General features: G+C 38.7%; 1 protein-coding gene across 1 annotated transcript in view; it reads right to left on the bottom strand.

The window, feature by feature from the left end:
* Positions 1-687: 687 nt before the first annotated feature.
* The window catches only part of LOC113421038 (microsomal triglyceride transfer protein-like), a 36957-nt gene continuing 17972 nt past the window's right edge, over positions 688-19672 (bottom strand). Inside the window, exons 10-18 of the mRNA XM_087964094.1 lie at positions 17056-17163; positions 16736-16948; positions 15021-15235; positions 12904-13004; positions 5917-6038; positions 4425-4643; positions 4108-4232; positions 2078-2248; positions 688-860 (exon numbers count right to left, since the gene is read on the bottom strand). Coding sequence (XP_087820220.1) covers positions 716-860; positions 2078-2248; positions 4108-4232; positions 4425-4643; positions 5917-6038; positions 12904-13004; positions 15021-15235; positions 16736-16948; positions 17056-17163 — 1419 coding nt within the window. The 3' untranslated portion in view covers positions 688-715. The remainder of the gene's footprint in view (positions 861-2077; positions 2249-4107; positions 4233-4424; positions 4644-5916; positions 6039-12903; positions 13005-15020; positions 15236-16735; positions 16949-17055; positions 17164-19672) is intronic.

Genomic DNA, 19672 nt, shown 5'->3' with positions numbered 1-19672 from the left:
TTAAAAGGAATTGGAATACTGTGCCAATATTATAAGCATAAATCTAGAAGGCATGGATTCAGACTTTTCCCTAGGATTCCTTGACGTTTCCACCTATGTTAATTTCTCTGCATTTGGATGAAAGTGGATGAATTTTCATACTTCATCAAAACTTCAAGCCTTAATTGTGCCCCTCTGGGGTTGCAGGAATAGATTTTTCTCACCCGAAGTGTTTTAACTAAAAATGCCAAATGTCTGTAAAATATGGGCTCTTTCACCCCTGCGAAAGGCCAGAAGAAAATAGAAACTTTGGGAAATGGTATTATGAAGCGTGCACAAAGTGCACATTTATCCACTCAAGCTGTGTGAGGCTATGCTGTTTTAAAATAATGTTATGAAAGGAAGGGAATTACAGCCTTCTGTAGATTAATGAGAGGCTTCACCATTGCACACAGTTGGACCATGGATTGGACAGGTGGGCTCTAAAGCTTTGCTGGCTGGGGAATTCTGGGAGTTGAAGTCCACAAGTCTTAAAGTTGCCAAGGTTGGAGTCCCCTGCTCTAAAGGTTTCAGGTCAGCTTTGTGTAATGTTTGGCTTTTGTTTTACCTTCCCTGTTAAAGAACAAGGCTCTGGGTTCCCCATTTTAAAACTACAATGTAGATCAGATACGAAAGGTGAGAGAGAAAAAAAAACCCCAGCAAGCCTGCTACAACAAACCCCACGCTGCTTTTATTATTAATTTTTCCCTGCGAGCAGGTCTTTACACATTTCAGAGTTGGCTCTGTAGAAAGGAAATCCATGCCCAGGCATGGTACCCCGTCTCCCTTTGCGAACGTGGGTGTTATAGTTTGCAGACGATTCAGAGATGAAAAACTTCTCCCTGGCAGGAGGAAAAAAGTGAAAGATACATGAAATTAATCTCATGCAGCATCTGCTATGTGGGAACTATCCTATGCATGTAAAATTAACATCATCAGTAGTTGTAAGGAGTAGGGTTTGCTCTCAGTTTATACTCTAGTGCTGTGATGGTGAGCCTACGGCACATGTGCCAGAAGTGGCACACTTCAAGAGCCATCTTCGCCGGCATGCAAGCCGTCGCCCCAGAGCAGGTCCACTACGCAGGCGTGTGCACCACCCACCCCACCAGTTGATAGGTAGCTGCCGCGCATGTGTGTGGGCGGGGCGCATGCAGGAAACGTGCGTGCATGTGCAGAGATGCTCAGTCCACTTGGGGGGAGTCACGCACACGTGCAGGGGGCATGGGAGGCCCCATGCGCATTGCCTTATGGGTGCTGGCACATGCACTTTTGGCACACGAGGACAGAAAGGTTAGCCATCACTGCTCTAGCCCTGTACAGTGTTGGTGGGTCTTGGAAATTCTTCGGTTGGGCTGTTTACTGTTTAGCTTGTTTGGCAGTTCCTTGATTGGGGTATTGTTTACTTCTTGGTTGTTGGTCTGATATTAATCTTGAAATTAATCTATGCTCACCTGGGTGCTGATTGCTGGTGGGGAGGAGTTTTGGTTTTATTCATTTATTTATACACTTCCCAACCAAAGAACCTCCAAGATCACCCTCACTACCCTAACATAATATAAACTATGAGCCACTCCTTATTATCCCACTCCTTATTAGCACTGATGTGGTTACCTAGTTTGGATGAGGTCTGCAAGAAAACCACCAAGCTCAGAAAGCACCAAGTACCCTTCATTAGCCATTTAGCTTAGAATTTTATGGGTTTTTTTTGGGGGGGAGGGGGGATACTGTATACTTGAAATTTACATCATGATGTAAATTTATAACAAAATCAGGTGGTTTAGCGTCTGAATCTGTTTTGAAGCTTGATATGCGGTGATCTTTACATGTGCTAGACCTTGTTTAATTCTCTGGCACTTGGAATAAACATTGCATGCTTCAACTGATCTATGGCTACAAGTCAGGAACAGCAATTGCTGTTCACATGCTCACAGTGGAAAGGTCATGATTACTTAGGAGGTTACTTTTAAAGCAAACTAAAACAGAACTCATAACAATGTCTAAGATGATTTATAGTTTTGAGCTCCATAGCATCTTGGCTTAAAATGTATATCTAGTTTACCTGTAAGAGGCTGGTTGCTTTGCAAGCTGCAGACACATAGTCATGGGGCCCAAAGTAAGTCTAGCAAGAATGTCAACATTTGTGCTCAGTTCTATGTCTGATTGGCTTTTAAGTGTGGCTTGGAAGAAGGAAGTATCCAATTCTGCTTGGAAATCAACAATCAGCGCACCTCTGTATTGTGGAGAAAAAGAACAGGTCAGTGTTGACACCAGTGGGACATATATTTTGGGGGGGAAATTTCCTTTCTACTCTACAGAAATGTAAGAAGATTTCTGCTGGATCAGAGTAAATATTAATGTGGTATTTCCCATAAGGGGGCAGCATGATGGCTCAGTGGTTAAGACACTGGGCTTGTCATTCTGGAAAGCTGGCAGCCGAGGTTTGAGACCCGAGCTACCATGGGAAAAGGTGAGCTCCCGTTTTCACCCCAGCTCCTGCCTACTTAGCCGTTCAAAAGCATATAAAGGCAAGTAGATAAATAGGTACCACTTCAGCGAGAAAGTAACAGTGTTCCATGGTGCCATCCTATTACATGACCACGGAAATGTCTTCAGGCAGTGCAGGCTCAATGGCCCTGAAAGGGAAATGAGCACTGCCCTCTATAGTCAGCAATGACTAGCAGAGTAAAATCCGCAGGGACTCCTTTTACTTTTTAATTTCCCATAATGGCCAGATGGAGATCACCAAGCAGAACACGAGGGCGTCGGTCTTCTCTTATTGTTACCCAGCAACTGATATCCAGAGATACGGTGTCTCTGACCTGGCCAGTCCCATAAGGCCATCTTCCATATTTACTGTTGCAACAAGATTTGCTTGTATGATACAAATTATATAAATTGGATCGATTTGAATATAAATCTGGAGAAGAAGCAGTTAAAAAAACAAAAACAAAAAAAAGTGGGCCTCATAGCTGGCTACGTTGTTACAATGGTAAATTTTCCTTGGCATGACATTAAATACTCTGTACATTTCCCCATTTGTTGGACAAAGGTTCCCCAGATTCCCATACAAACATGGTGTCGACTTCTAATCAAACCTGGCAGAAGCCATTTTTCTATTCCTCAGTTGCCACACAGAGGGGGGGGGAGGAGAATGAAATGCGCGGCTAGACAAAACACAGAGCTTTCTTGTGGGAACCAAGGTCATCACTACAGGTGATGGATAGAGCTGGGAAGGAGTGCCTGGAGAGCCTGCCAATTAATCTAATTGGCCAACGTGACCTGTGACTTTGCGGGGGGGGGGGAAGATTTCCTATTTTGATGATACTGAAACCGTGGGAAATATTTAGAGTTGGTTTTGCATTTGATTGTGCCGATATGATGTATCCAATAAAGGAGTCATTGGAGGAAGAGTTCTGATTTGCTTGGGTTCGTTAGTCAGAATCATGACACAGGATTCTTCAGCAGGAATTCTCAGAGCACTGGCGTATGTCATCCGAAGGGCACCATATTGGCAAAAACTTCCATGATAAATAATAAGGATATCTCAGCAGTGGCCAGCCATTTGAGCAACTGTTATCAATGACTATGTAACAAGTATAACCAATGAACTAAAGGAAAATATCCCTCCTTTAAGTTTTCATAAGTGGACACAGTATAAAGGCTTGGTTACATGAAGTTTGTCAAATAACTTTCATGAACTTTGCTCAATAAATTGTTTCAACTCCTCCCCACATGTACTAGACATTGCAACAGAGCTTTGCATGCCAAAACAACTAGACACAGAGACAGTTTTTTCCTCATGCCATCACTCTACTGAACACTTTATTCCCATGGTCTTACGTCTAAGTATATTCACCTATCTAGGATAGCTGTATTGCTTTTATCCTTCTCATCTGTTCCACTACCTTCTCTTTTGATATCACTGTTATCATTATTATGCTTATTATTACTTTGTTGTTTTGCATGTACACTGAGAGCTTCTGTACCAGAAACATGTTCCTTGTATGTCCGATCACACTTGGCCAGATGACTTTTCTATTCCATTCCATTCTCACTGTTTAGAGGTGAAATTGGTACCTATTCACATACCTTGATTTAATACTTGTATTGAATTTCTGCTCCCACATATCCATGTTGAGATCAGCTGAAATATCTAAGCCCAGTCCAACTTGAAGAGTAATCACAGCTTGCAACCCGGATTGAAGTGGAACTGCCTGGAGCAATAACATTCTGTTACTGTTGCCTTGGACATAGTGCAATCACTAAAGATACACAGCTGTTCCAAAATAAATATATGTTCAATGGGTCTTACTTCCAAGTTACAGATATAATTTTTTTTGAAAATGGTCTATTCTTAATGACGTAAAATTTTTAGAGTTGTCATAAATATCTTATAGGACTAATACCTCTTGATGATCCACCAACAGCAGGTTCCCTTTGACCACGTTCATAGGCTTTCCTGGGCTCATAAGCATTTTTGACATTAGTTCTGGATATCCATCAAAGAAGGTCACTGGCCGTAATGGGACGTCAAGCAAACTGGCAGACATGCCAGCTGTAAAGTCCTGTTCCTCAGTTGCATCTTCCTCCAACATTCCTTCAAGCCCTTTTGCTTCAACAACCACCTGCAGGATGCACAGAAAAATAAAGTGTGATGCACAGGTTTTTTCCCTATTTATATTTTGGTGTGCTTTTAAAGGTTGTGTAATCTCTGTTTCCAAATTTCTACCCATTTAGGTCTGCTGATGCCTGCTAACTTTTCCCTGCTAGCAGTGAAACTACTGGTGAGTGAAGCACGCGAAAGACTTTGGTAGAAAACAAGGATGTCTTTCTTCAAGGAGCTTTTGTCTAGGTCAGGTGTCTCCAAACTTGTAGATCTATAGACTTGTGGATTTTAAGACTTGTGGACTTCAACAGACAGAATTCCCCAGCTAGCTGGCTGAGGAAATCTGGATGTTGAAGTCCACAAGTCTTCAAGTTGCCAAATTTGGAGAACCCTGGTCTAGACATATTGGATTTCAATTCCCATCATCATCTAGAACTACTCACCATGGTGGGTAGAGTTCATAAAAACAGGAGCCCAAAATATTTAGAAGGCTCCAAAATAAGGAAGTTAACCCTAGACAAGTGCCAGATCAGGAATACAAACATTGCCACTAAATTATGATATTTAATATGATCAAAAAGGCACATTGTTCCGGTCTACTTCTATCTCTGATCTACTTCTATTCCTCAGTTGCCACACAGAGTGGGGAGGGGGGGGGAAGGAGAATGAAAGGCGCAACTAGACAAAACACAGAGCTTTCTTGTGGGAACCAAGGTCATCTCTACAGGTGATAGATGGAGCCAGGAAGGAGTGCCTGGAGAGCCTGTCAATTAATCTAATTGGCCAATGTGACTTGTGACTTTTGGAAAGGGAGTTATTTCCTATTTTAATAATACTGAAACTGCAGGAAATATTTAGAATTGGTTTTGCATTTCTAGATTCTAGATTTCATAGATTCTAGATTTCATAGATTCTAGATTTCATAGATTCTAGATCTATGCACCACTCAGAACAATGTAAATTGGCTTGAAAAAAGACTCTGCCTCACTGTTCCACAGCTAGTGAAGCACTTTAAAATGCAATTAATTGTGATTAAAAATAATAACATAATTTTAAAGCTACTTGGATGATATCTGGGCAATCAATTGCCTGGTTCCTAGTTACCCAGCATGGACAATCATTCAGGGCATTCTGAGAAATCTTGAAATGACTTTATGGGGTAGGAATATATCCTGTAGAAATTTAATAGGAGACTTAATTAGCTGCCAGAAGGTGATGGGTAGCTAGCAGAAATCTTCAGAATTGTCTTGAATAGTAGAAGAGACTTCGATCAACTGCATAAACCATCAGACCTGAGCTGCTTGGAGCCGGTGGCCATGACTTTCAATATCAAAATTAGTGGTGCTCTTTTGAAGTAAACCAAGATCTGAGAACAAGAGTTCCACACCAAAAGTAGAAGATGCATCTTCAGTGGCTAAAGGGGAGGAAAGGAGACAATAATGAATAAGAAGGCTGCTGTGAGGCCTTGTACAGCAAATAACAACTCCATCCCTTTTTCAAAAGCTTTCCTAAAGGGAGAACTACATGGGACGTATATATTGTAGAGTGGGGGGGGGACACATTTTTGACACCAGTGGCCATTCTTTTACTATTTTAGATGCCTGCAAAATAGGAGTAATGTGGAAAATGGCACCATGATGTCACATAGTGAGTGGATTTTTTTTTTTAAAAAAAAAGAATATTTGTAGATTGATGTATCTTTTAGAAGTTCAATCTCTCTAGAATGGGTGAAGGATTGATGGGAGTAGTGAAATTTGACAAAAAGGGAGCAGGGTATGTACAACCCATGGCAGAGTGTTTTACTAGAGGCACTGAAGCCCTACAGCTGAGTGATGAATGCTGGCATATGAATCAGAGGTGGTATTCAGCAGGTTCTGACCAGTTCTGGAGAACCGGTAGCAGAAATTTTGAGTAGTTCAAAGAACCGACAAATGCCACCTCTGACTGGAGATTTTACAGTATCCTTCCCCTGCCATGCCCACCAAGCCACGCCAACAGAAGCAGTAGTAAAAAAAATTGAATCCCACTACTGCCCTTCCCCATCTATTCTCTACCTCCCGAGTCCCAGCTGATCGGCTGGGTCTTCTTTTGTTGCCCTGCACAGGAGAACGGAGCCGGAAAGCAGGTTAGTGGGGTGGTGGGGGGAATGGGGATTTTGCAGTAACCTTCCCCTGCCAGGCCCACCAAGCCATACCACGCCCACCAGGCCACGCTCACAGAACTGGTGGAAAAACTTTTGAATCCCACCACTGATGTGAATCGATCTCAAGTACAATATCGCAGTCTCTCACTTTGGAAGTGATTTTGCATAAAATTACTATTTGGGATTTTTGAATAGTGAAATCTAGTGAGAGGGGGGCTGCTTTTGTTGTAAATGTAAAATGTATTTGCTGTGGTTATTTTATTCCATAATAACCATAGCAGTACATTCATAAGGGTAACATTTCCTATGACCCTTGTTTTCTGAAGATGGACTACTATTTGTGATTAGGGCATGTAGCACATTCATTGAGAGAGAAAGGCACACACACATACACACACACAGAGAGAGAGAGAGAGAGAGAGAAACATGATAGAAAGATGATGGAGATAGAGATAAATAAATACATAGAGATACTAGATAGATGATGATGATGAATGTTAGGGATAACATTGTTTACCCTAACTGGTTTGGGTAAAAATAATAAATATGGTATCATGGTTTGTTAGTTAAAGTGTGTGTAACTTTAACAGCAAGAATGTAATTAAGGGTGTGGTTGTAAAAGCACTATATAAGAAGCGAGGCAATTGCTGCTCTCTCTCTCTGGCTTACTGATCCCTAATTACTGGATGGATTGATGACTGCGTTCTTGCTGGAACGGGGAGAGAAAAAGGAGTGTTGATTTTCCTCAACGGAGAGAAGATAAAGATTGGACTGATTTATTGTAAGTATACTGACATTGGCTATTCAACACGGACTTTGCAAATAGAGTATCCCCGACAAGACTTGACTGAAATTGATATATGACTAATGGACCATTTATTTTGACTATGCTATAATTCTTAAATGGAATAAACTATATTTTTGATAGCACAAGCGTATCTGTATTTTTACTGCGTGTTAACTAGAAAACTTATCTCACACATTTACCTGTCTTCCTATCTGACTTCGCTGCACGTTCTGTTTAGTTTGTTTTCCTTAACACCCGTTGGGGAATCCAGGCTTAACACTGGTTATGGGCCCAGAGAGACTGCAAAGTCAGTTTAACTAGGATAAAAACAGGTTTATGTGAAAAGTGAGATTTTGTGTTGTTACACGTTACAGTAAACAGACAGCTGTGTTTTATCAATTATAGTTTTATATCCATATAGTGAAACATGGCACAAGTCAGTCTACAAAGTTTGTCCCTTATATCCAAGCTGGATGGAACAAACTATGTTTCATGGTCTATGAAATGTAGTCTACTTCTACGAAGAGAAGGTCTGTGGAACATAATTGAAAATCCACCAAACGTAGAAGAATGGGATTCTGAAGATGAGGAAGATAGTCAAAAGATAGAAGACTTTAAACAGAAAAATGAACAAGCACTTTGCATCATAGGACTAACACTATCTGATCAGCAACTTGTTCATATACGCGGAGAGCAAACTGCTGTTGGGTGTTGGCAAAAACTGAGGAGGATTTATGTCCGAGATAACGTTGGTGCTCACATAAATCTAACACGGAAGCTTTTCCGGACGTATCTCCAAAAGAATGGTGATATGCTGAGTCATTTAAAGCTATGAAAAGCATTTTTCAAGAACTTCATGAGAAGGAGCTAATTTTCTCTGAACTACACCAGGTCTACATAATTCTATCTTCATTAGACGAAAGTTTTGATGACTACGTAACTTCCCTTGAAATATTGCCTAAAGAAAGCCTAACTTTAACTGATATCACTGGCAGATTGATTGAAGAGGCCAGAAGAAGGCTTGAAAGAGATCAGTTAAGGAGGGAGCAACCTCAAAAGGAAAATAATGAATCTCCTACTGCATTCGCAATTAAAAAGTGTTTTAATTGTGGAGGGAGAGGACATTTGGCAAGATTTAGTAAGAAACCAAAGCGCCAGAATGCAAGCCAGAATACTGGAAGCCATCAAAGAAGAAATAAGAATTATGAGTTAGCAATGTATAGTAATGAAGTTGTAAAAAATAATTTAGGGGTGGTTGACAGTGGTGTGTCCCACTGTGTTACAAATGATAACAAAAAGTTTGTAAAAATGTCCATGAGTTCACAGCATATCTCACTGGCAAACGGATGGAAAATGAAGGCAAAAGGTGAAGGTATTGCTCATTGTTCTAGTATAAATGAGAACATAAAAATGTTATATGTACCTCAACTTAAATTTAATTTGCTTTCTGTTAGAATGTTGGTTAGATTAGGATACATAATTACCTTTAAGGGAGATACTTGTTTAATTGAAAAAAAAAATTACTGCATCTTTAAGAGGTGACTTATATGTGTTAAATGATAATGGTTTAGAGGTGGCTAACACGGTTTATGATAATAGGAAACCTCATAATGAATGTATTCACTTGTTACACCGACGGCTAGGTCATTTAAATTTTAAAATGATTAAGAGAACTGTTCAACTATCTAAAGGAATAAGTTTGAAACCTTGTAATAAGTATTTGCAATGTTCTGCTTGTAATCAAAACAAAAGCAAAGTTATACCGGCAAATAGAGTTGATGGATTTACCACCAAAGAGCCTTTAGAGGTAGTATTTGCTGATATAATAGGTCCTAAAGAGCCAAGTGTAGGTGGTGCTAGATACATATTAAGCATAATGGACCACTATTCTAGGTATGGTTTCTGTTTTCTAATGAAGAGAAAAACTGAGACGTATACAAATTTCTTTAATTGGTTAAAATTTGCAAAGAGGAAAACTAAAAAGAAATTAGTAACTCTTATAACAGATAATGGTACGGAATTTACAAATAATAAATTCCAAAGTAGACTTAAAATGGCAGGTATTCAACATAAAATGCACCATATAGGCCTCAACATAATGCCTTTATAGAGAGACGAGGCCAAACACTGCAATCAATGGGAAGGACAATGTTATCTGATTCTGGATTACCTGACAATTTGTGGGGAGAAGCAATAATGTGTGGTAATCACATATTAAACAATGTTGTTGATTCAACAACAGGTGAATTACCATTCACTCTGTGGCATGGTAGGAAACCTGATTTGAGTTACATTCACACATTTGGTGCACCAACATGGGTGCATATCCCTACACAACTCAGGCACAAAGGACAACATAGAGCTAAAAGATTAATTTTTGTTGGATATCAAGCAAACCATAGATCTTATAGATTCTGGGAACCAGGTACATCTAGAGTATACTGCAGTGCTAGTGCACAATTCCTAGAACATATAGGATGGAATAGATTAGAGCAAGATTCAGATAATGATGTTATTATAGAACCCTATAAGAGGCAGAAAGAAAAGACTAGTTATAAGAAAAGTCCAATTAAAGAAGAAGTCCATGAAGAGCAAATAGAACCAGATCAAGAGGAAATAATTGATCAAGAAGAGATAGATAGTCAAGAACAGGAAATAAAGGAAAGTCCACCTGTAAGTCCTGTTATACCTAGACGCACAACACGTATAACTAGACCACCTGATAGATATCAGGCGAGTATTGTTTGCCAAGTAAATAAAGTTCCTACTAGCATAGATGAACTTAAGATGTATCCTGCTAAGGATCAGGAGAATTGGCAAAAGGCAATGGAAAAAGAGTTAAATTCATTAAAGGAAATGAAGGTTTATGAAGAAACCAAATTACCTCCAGGAGAAAAATCCATTGGGTGCAAATGGATATTTAAAGTAAAGACTGGAAATAATGGGAAAGTAACTTATAAGGCTAGGTTAGTAGCACAAGGATTTAACCAAAATACATTTGATTATGATGAGGTATTTGCACCAAATCTTAAGGCTACAACTTTAAGAGCAGCTTTAGTGTGGGCAGCTAAGAATAATTATATAGTTAACCATTTAGACGTAGAAACTGCATATCTGCATGCACCATTGCAGCATACAATATATTTGAAAAAACCAATTAGTATAAATGATAATAAAGAAAATAGCAATGATTGTTGGAAACTCAAGAAGAGTTTATATGGATTGAAACAATCTGGCTATGAATGGAACCAATATATTGTGAAAGAATTAAACAATATAGGGTTTAAATCTGGTTTAGCAGATCCATGTATGTTTAAAAGAGAAAATAATGGAACGGTGTCATTATTGTTATTATTTACAGATGATATTGCTTTGATTACTAAGACCAATAATGAAGCTACTGAGATTATTTCATTATTAGCCAAAAGAATAAAATTAAAGCATTTAGGTGAAATCAAAAAGTATCTAGGATTGACAATTAACAAAACCACAAAAGGATTTAAGATATCTCAAGAGGATAAAATTTGCCAATTAATTAAATTGTATAAAATGGAACTTTGTAAGCCTGCAAAGACTCCAATGAGTCAGGAAATTTGCAAAATTGATGCTCAAAGTCCCAAATTTGATAAGACCATATATCAATCTTTGATTGGTAGCTTATCATATATAAGCAATTGGTCTAGGCCAGATATAGCTTATAGTATTAATCAGCTGGCACGATTTAATAATGATCCACATCAATGTCATTGGCAAGCATTAAAGAGAATTTTAAGATATCTTAAAGGAACAATGCACCATGCATTGTATCTAGAGCCAAAAGGTGATGTGAATCTTAGTGCCTATGCAGATGCAAGTTTTGCAACTGACATAAACACTAGAAAATCAACATCTGGGATGGTTATATTACTTGGTAAGACATTAATAGGGTGGAGGTCAATCAGGCAACAGCATATTAGCTTGTCAACGATGGAAGCAGAATTTTCATGTCTGTCATTACTATGCACTGACTTAATTCTGTACAAACAGTTATTATTAGACATGGGTATAACTGTTAAAGATTCTATTATTGTGTATGAAGACAACCAGGCAGCTATACAATTAGCTACTAATATTGCTGTAAAGACTAGATCAAAGCATACTGATTTAAGATACTTAAATGTTAGAGAATCTGTGAAAAATGGTCTAATTAAACTAGAGTACTGCATGACGGAAGAAAATATTGCAGACCAGTTTACAAAAGCTCAAGGTGTTGTAAAATTTAAAGAGAGTTGTAACAATTATGATTTAAAGGTGTAAATGGTTATATTATTGTAATATTATTATTATTACCCAAAAGGGGAGAAAGGGATAACATTGTTTACCCTAACTGGTTTGGGTAAAAATAATAAATATGGTATCATGGTTTGTTAGTTAAAGTGTGTGTAACTTTAACAGCAAGAATGTAATTAAGGGTGTGGTTGTAAAAGCACTATATAAGAAGCGAGGCAATTGCAGCTCTCTCTCTCTGGCTTACTGATCCCTAATTACTGGATGGATTGATGACTGCGTTCTTGCTGGAACGGGGAGAGAAAAAGGAGTGTTGATTTTCCTCAACGGAGAGAAGATAAAGATTGGACTGATTTATTGTAAGTATACTGACATTGGCTATTCAACACGGACTTTGCAAATAGAGTATCCCCGACAAGACTTGACTGAAATTGATATATGACTAATGGACCGTTTATTTTGACTATGCTATAATTCTTAAATGGAATAAACTATATTTTTGATAGCACAAGCGTATCTGTATTTTTACTGCGTGTTAACTAGAAAACTTATCTCACACATTTACCTGTCTTCCTATCTGACTTCGCTGCTCGTTCTGTTTAGTTTGTTTTCCTTAACACCCGTTGGGGAATCCAGGCTCAACACTGAAGATAGATGATAGGTAGGTAGGTAGATGATAGATAGACAGACAGGCAAACAGACAGACAGATAGATAGATAGAACTATGCATGCAGAGGCTTGATTAATATTTGGGAGGGAGAGTATTAGAAAGTTCCAGGTTTAGGCTAGATTGGGTTGCAAAAAAAGGAAGTAAATAATGGCAAGATAAAGTTTTATTTAATTGCTAAGAAAATTACCCAGACATGTTCCATGAAATCATCAATACTGTAGTTGACTTCAACTTAAAATAAATCCTTACTTTAGTTCATATTCTCGAAATGTTATTGTGCTTTGGACTTAGTGGTTGTGTTAGAACACATTTTACCATATTGATACAGGAGGCTTCCATAGATATTTTTGAATATCAAGGAGATTTTCCATCTTTTTTTTTTTGAGATGATTAAATAATACTACATTATTCACCTGCTAATAATCCTGAGAAAGAGATAGATCTGCCATCTTTGGGTGAGAAGTAGTAGTAATTATTTATCCTTGGATCCTTCAAGACATCTTTGATCACCTGCCTGGATCAACAGGAAAGGTGGAGAAAAAAATAAAAGCAGTCATAGATGAACTATAGCAGACAATATAAAAAAAGAGATCGGCTGTACTTTTTAAAAATAGTTTGCCAAAATGTTCTGTCCTCTAAACCCTGATCTCTATATATTTCTTTATGAAAGAAGATTATGAGCTGCGGTGGCACAGTGGTTAAAGTGTAGCACTGCAGGCTACTTCTGCTGCCTGCCGGCTGCCTGCAATTTGGCAGTTCGAATCTCACCAGGCTCAAGGTTGACTCAGCCGTCCATCCTTCCTAGATGGGTAAAATGAAGACCAAATTGTTGGGGGCAATAGGCTGACTCTATAAACTGCTTAGAGAGGGCTGTAAAGCACTGTGAAGTGGTATATAAGTCTAAGTGCTAGTGCTATATCATTCTCATTGTACTGGAGCAGGGGTCTCCAAACTTGGCAACTTTGAGACTTTTGGATTTCAACTCCCAGAATTCCTTAGCCAGCATGGGGAATGTACTCTGTACTAGAGAACATGTTTAACGGATACTACTTATCTTTTATGATGAGGGATTTCTTTAGAGTTTTTATTCACTGTATTGTTCTGAATCTTTTTGTAACATCAATCTTCTGGTCATGGTGGACCCATGGGAAGTTGAACTATGGGAATTACAGGTTGTCCTTGACTTATGACCACAATTGAGCCAGACATTTCTGTTGTTAAGTGATAATTGTTAAGTGAATTTTCTGCCATTTTACAACCCTTTTTGGGCCACATTCGTTAAATGAATCACTGCAGTTGTTCAGTTAGTAACATGGTTGTTAAATGAATCTGGCTTCCCCATTGACTTTGTTTATTAGAAGGTCGCAAAAGGCGATCACATGACCCCAGGACACTCTGACTGTCATAAATACGAGTCTGTTGCCAAGCGCCTGAATTTTGAGTGTGGAAAAACAGTCACAAGTCACTTTTTTCAGTGTTGTTGTAACTTCAAATGGTCACTAAATGAGCTGTAGTAAGTCAAGGACTACATGTACTTGAATGTCTCACTAGAGATCAGAGAACCTTAGAACCCGAGTTCTCAATGAATATTTGCTTTGCATGACTAAATCTCAAATTCTAAGGAAATGCAGCTATGGGAACAGCAAATATTTCATGTCAAAGAATAGTTGTCGACAGTGATGTAGAAAATATGCCACTGGACTAGTTGATCAAAGACATAGCCTTACATACAGTTGATTCATATGAGATTTTATCTGGGCAGCAGAATTATCCATGAGAAGTTTTATTGGAATAAGTGGTTAAGAAAATAATTGAGGGAAAAGAATACGGAATCTTGCTTAATATATATATATATATGCACATGTGGCACATAGTAGTTAGGAGATTATTGTAATTAAACTAGAATGTGATAATTATACAGTGATTATATTATAAATTTTGATTATGGATTAAAGGGGAATAAATTGAGGGATGTATAAGATAAAAGGGTGGCACACTCTAATTGGTAATAAAAGGGGGAAATTTTTGGAATTAATAGATTTAAGTTGAAATTTAATGAATAATGAAACAAAAGTATGTGATAAAATTGCAAATATGACAGATAAAAGTATAAAGGAATAATGAATTTAGAATAAAAAATAAGGATGTTAGTATAAAACAAGATATGAGTATATTTAAAGAAAAAGGAATTAAGTTAAGATATAAATTGAAAATGGATTTAATAAGTGTAAAGAAAATAAGAATATTGGAGAAAATTGATTGGAAAATGGAAGTAATGATATGATATAGAATTGAATGTGAAAGATAAATATATACTAAGGTCATGTTTGTATTGAAATGTAAAAACCTGGAACCACTTTGTTCACGGAAAGAGATGTTTTTAAAATGTAAAAACAAAAAAACATATTACAAAGAAAAAGAGAAATTTTATATAATAGATTGAAGGAAAAAGTGAAAAGAAATAACACTGGTGGTCATGGAGACGCAATATTATACATAATTTTATGTAATGACATTCAGTATAGTTTACCTGGTTGGATGGTTATCAGAAGACATAATGCCTAGAATTTTGGACAATATAAATCTCTGCATTTCTGGTGAAAGTGCTCTGCTGGCCAACAGGATATTGATGAAGTCCATGTGTGAGGGACTGTTGTCCAAGAGGATTTCTGCAGCTGCCAACCTTGAATTTTTTTGATACTTTCTCTGAACTTGGTAGAAAATGCGTTTCATTGCCATTTTAACCTGGTGCGAGAAAGCAGGACAAACCATAGGTGTTTTTAGTGCAATGACAATAACTTGATTTGAATGACAACTTTTCTTCCATTCAAATGAGCTTAAATCCTTGACGTGCTAGTTTTCTATATTTCAAGATATTGTTAAACTCCAGTTTCTACCAGATCTATGCGGTTCTTCTGACCCACGCCCTTTTCCAACAAATCAAACACAATCCAAAAGGAACAGAAACCTTGTAATGCTTTTACAAAATAATTAGCTGTGATAAACACAAACCTTGCCAAACTGTACAAGGCTTGCCAAAAGATAACAGACAAGAAATAATTTGCAATACAAGAATCTTCAAATACAAATTCAGGATACTGGAATGTCCATGAGGCTGGAATTTCAAAATGTCTTTGCTTCCTGCAAAGAACGTTCGCTTCACAGCTGGTTTTTATCTTCTTGAAGAAGGGGCCATTACCTTGCAGCCTTACTCCCGAGTCACCTGTGCCACTGCAACTGCTCTTTCCTGTGAGCAATCCTGTGCGCACGCACACTTGGCACAGGCTCCTCGGGAACCTCCTCATCGCTGCTGCCAGCCCCCACAGTCTCTGAAGGCAGCAGTCCACTCCCTAATGGTCCTGGCCCCTCATCTGAGTCCTCGCTCTCCTCAGCAGTCTGCACCTGCTGCCAGCTAACCATAACAGCAGTATAGCAAAAGGCAAGGGATAATGGAAGCATTATTTAATAATTAGATATTTTAAAATCCCTTTTTTGGTTTGGTTCAATCAAAGCATGTATATATCTAATCATTTCACCTCCTATTTTCCCTACTACCTCAGCATCACTGAGAGTGTCCTGACATGTGGCATTCTTGTATGGTATGGGAGCAGCTCTGTAGCGGACAAAAAGGCTCTCCAGAGAATCATCAAAACTGCCCAGAATATCATCAGGCTCCAGTTACCAGCCCTGGACAACATCTTCACATCTCGCTGTTTGAGGAAGTTGCACAACATCTCAGAGACTCTTCCCATCCTGCTTACAATCTTTTTGAACTGTTGCCTTCTGGCAGAAGATACAGAACAATTAAAACTTGGACCACACCTTTTTATCCCAGAGCTATAATTGCACTTAACAATGAACTTAAGGACCACCATCAGTGAGCTGTTGGATAGTATTACTTGGTCTGTTGTATGGATGCTTGTGTGTTTTAGGGGCTGGAGAATTTTGGTGGGTGGGGGTGTGTTTGGGGATTGTCATGTGTGTGTGCATGTTGAGTCTGGTCTCTGAGTATTATGTGAATTTCGTTGTATGTGTATACTGTGTATATACATACAGTGACAATAACATATTAGTATATTATTATATTAAATAATGGAATTAATTTCTGATGCAAATCAAGGAACAGTCAAACTGCATATAGCTTCTGGACTTCCTGGCAGAGAATAGCAGCAATGTTTCATTAAAGCACTAGTTTTAAAGATTAATTCTTAGCAAGGTTTATTTTAGCAACAGGACATCCCATACCGTGCTTGTGATGTGCTCTGTACTGTATCTCTTTAGAGCTGTCAACGCTGCAGCTGAGATGGAGGATGAGCCTTCCTCTGCATAATACAGGAAGGTGGGGACGAATTCTGGGAGCAGAGTACTTTTCAGAGACAACAGGTACATCATCTTCCACGAGTCCGTCTTGGAGCGATGAAGTTTTTTCAGGATGGTTTCCTTTGCAAGGCTGACTTCCTAGTTTATTTGAAAGATGGGAAGAACGAACCAAAAGGAGCGACATCAGTCAAAACGCCAACTGGTAATCCAAAGTGGAAAGGAGAAGAATAACTGCATCAACTCACCTTTAGGTCACATTGGTTCATCTGACACAATTTGCCCACGAGACTGCCAATGATCATGTTTCCTATTTCTGAAGTGGCTTGATTGAGGTATTTGTTGTTTAGACTGTCCTATAAGAAAGAGAGAGGAGGGACATGGCCCTTCATTCAAGGGTGTATTAAAGAGGATTGTCATCTTGAATGGCATTGAACGATTGTGAAGAATTTAAGGGTTTGGTGTTTGCTTGTTTGTTTGTTTGTTTTTGCACTCAGCATTTGATTGAGATTATGATCCCGGGAACATACTACCATATCTGGTGGTCTTGCATAGAAGTTAAAAGATATTGCACTAAAATACACACGTGGTTGGAAAAAAATGATTAAACAACATATCAATTTGAAACCTGTAATATTTTTATTAGGAATGGTACCCGAAGGTTATAGTAAAGAAAAAACATACTTAATCATACATGTCTTAACAGCAGCTAGAATTGTATTTGCTCAGAATTGGAAAAGTGATAAGATGCCGATAGAGGGAAAAGTAATTGAAAAAATATTTGAATGTGCAGCAATGAATAGACTAACATTAGAAATCAAAGAAAGGGAAGAATCTGAATATTACATGGTATGGGATTTGTTTTACCAATGGTTAGAAAATAAAATAAATTAAAATGGATTAGATATAGTTATAAAACAATAAGAGAAGCTGGTAAAATAGATATATTGGGTAGTACTTATATTATTCATACGGGAATGTGATTATTGTTATATTGATAAGAAGAGTGTTATTATTAATTGTAAACACACGAAATATGTATCTAATTGACACATGATTGAAATGGAATGGATTTATTGTATGTAAAAAAAAATTTTTTTTTGGAGATGATGATACTTGCGGTATCAAAATTCTCCAATCCGGATGCCCTCCAGTAGTGTGAACTTCAATTTCCAGAAGGAGAGATGCCCAAGTTGGCAACATCTTGCTAATCTTGACTTGGTTCCCAACTGCTAAGCACAGTTGAACCTGATTAGTACTTGGACGGTAGACCACCAGAACATTCAAAGGCTGTAGGGACTATTGAGAATTCAAAGAAACATCCCAGAATAGAGCAAGGCACATCTGACTTGATACTAAGAAAACTCCATGGATGTATCCATGGAGTTGCCCAAGAGCTCAAAGGAATGTTTATAGTTCAGAAAGACTCTTTTGTGGCAATAGGCACTCATAAATAACTCAGGATCAACCTGGCAGGAGATCTCAGGTGGACCACCCAGTAACTGTTCTGGTCAACAGTTTTATACAGCAGGGGTCCCCAATCCCCAGGCCACGGACCAGCACCAGTCCTTGGCTTGTTAAGAACCGGGCAGCACAGATGGAGGTGAGTGGCGGAAGAGCAAACTGTAAACTGCACATGTATGGAATCTAGATCGCCTGCTCCTCCTCACCCAGCCACCACCCCCCCTGCTCCGTAGAAAAATGGTCTTTCGTGAAACCAGTCCCTGGTCTTTTTGGTGCCAAAAAGTTTGGGGCCACTGTTGTATATAGTATATGATTTGGATGAAAGTGTGGAAAGGTTGCATACTCCATGGAGCTTGGAAGCATACCTGGTGCTATAAAAACTGAATGAAATTTTGTAATGAATTTGGCAAGTTGAAAACACTGGGAGAAAACCAAGAACACGAAATTCAAGAAATGTATCTCTGGATTATAATACGGATCTGTGATATTTCAGATCAGTGGTCCTCAAACTTTTGGGCACCAAGGACCGGTTCTGTAGAAAACAATTTTTCCACAGGTTGGTGTGTATGTGTGATTTCGCACATGCAGAGGAAGCTTCACTCACCCTAATGGGCCACAGACCAGTACCGGTCCGCAGTCTGGGGTTGGGGAACCCTGTTTCAGAACACTGACATAGTGGGCAGAGGTGGTATTCAGCAGGTTCTGACCAGTTCTGGAGAACCAGTAGCGGAAATCTTGACTAGTTCGGAGAACCGGCAAATACCACCTCTGACTGGCCTTGCCTCCATCTATTCTCTGCCTCCTGGGTCCCAGTTGATCGTCTGGGTCTTCTTTTGTTGCCCTGCACAGGAGAACGGAGCTGGAAAGCAGGTTAGTGGGATGGGGAGGAAATGGGGATTTTTGCAGTAAACTTCCCCCAGAAGTGGGGAGGGTATGGAGATTTTACAGTATCCTTCCCCTGCCATGCCCACCAAGCCATGCCACACCCACAGAACCGGCAGTAAACAAATTTGAATCACACCACTGATCCAGGGCATGGCGATCAGGATAGTGTGAGATGTAAAAATGCTATCTGATGAGTTAGATGTGTTTGGTCTGGGGAATGTTAACAGAAGGATAGCAAATAATCTACTGCATGAAGGCTGAATTATAAAAGATGGAGCAGATTTGAAGGTTTTTTTTTTTTTTTTTTTTTGGAGTGGACCAACTGGAACCAATTGCTGAACACCACACAGAAGCAGATGTTAGTAGACCGTTAGGGAAAGAAAGACCCTAATGATGATAACCATTTTTTTCAGTGGAATAGCTTCCCTTCAGAGACAGGATAGCTGCTTGCATTTTTATTTGTAATATAATTTGTGCGATGAAGTTTTTACTTGTTTTAATTAATCGCATTAAGCT

This window comes from Notechis scutatus, chromosome 4, assembly GCF_049901735.1.
Source record: "Notechis scutatus isolate UNSWTSFEM ecotype Mainland chromosome 4, rNotScu1.2, whole genome shotgun sequence".
NCBI classification, from domain to species: domain Eukaryota; kingdom Metazoa; phylum Chordata; class Lepidosauria; order Squamata; family Elapidae; genus Notechis; species Notechis scutatus.
Note: the sequence above shows the minus strand (reverse complement) of the source record. Positions and strands in the feature narration are given on the sequence as shown.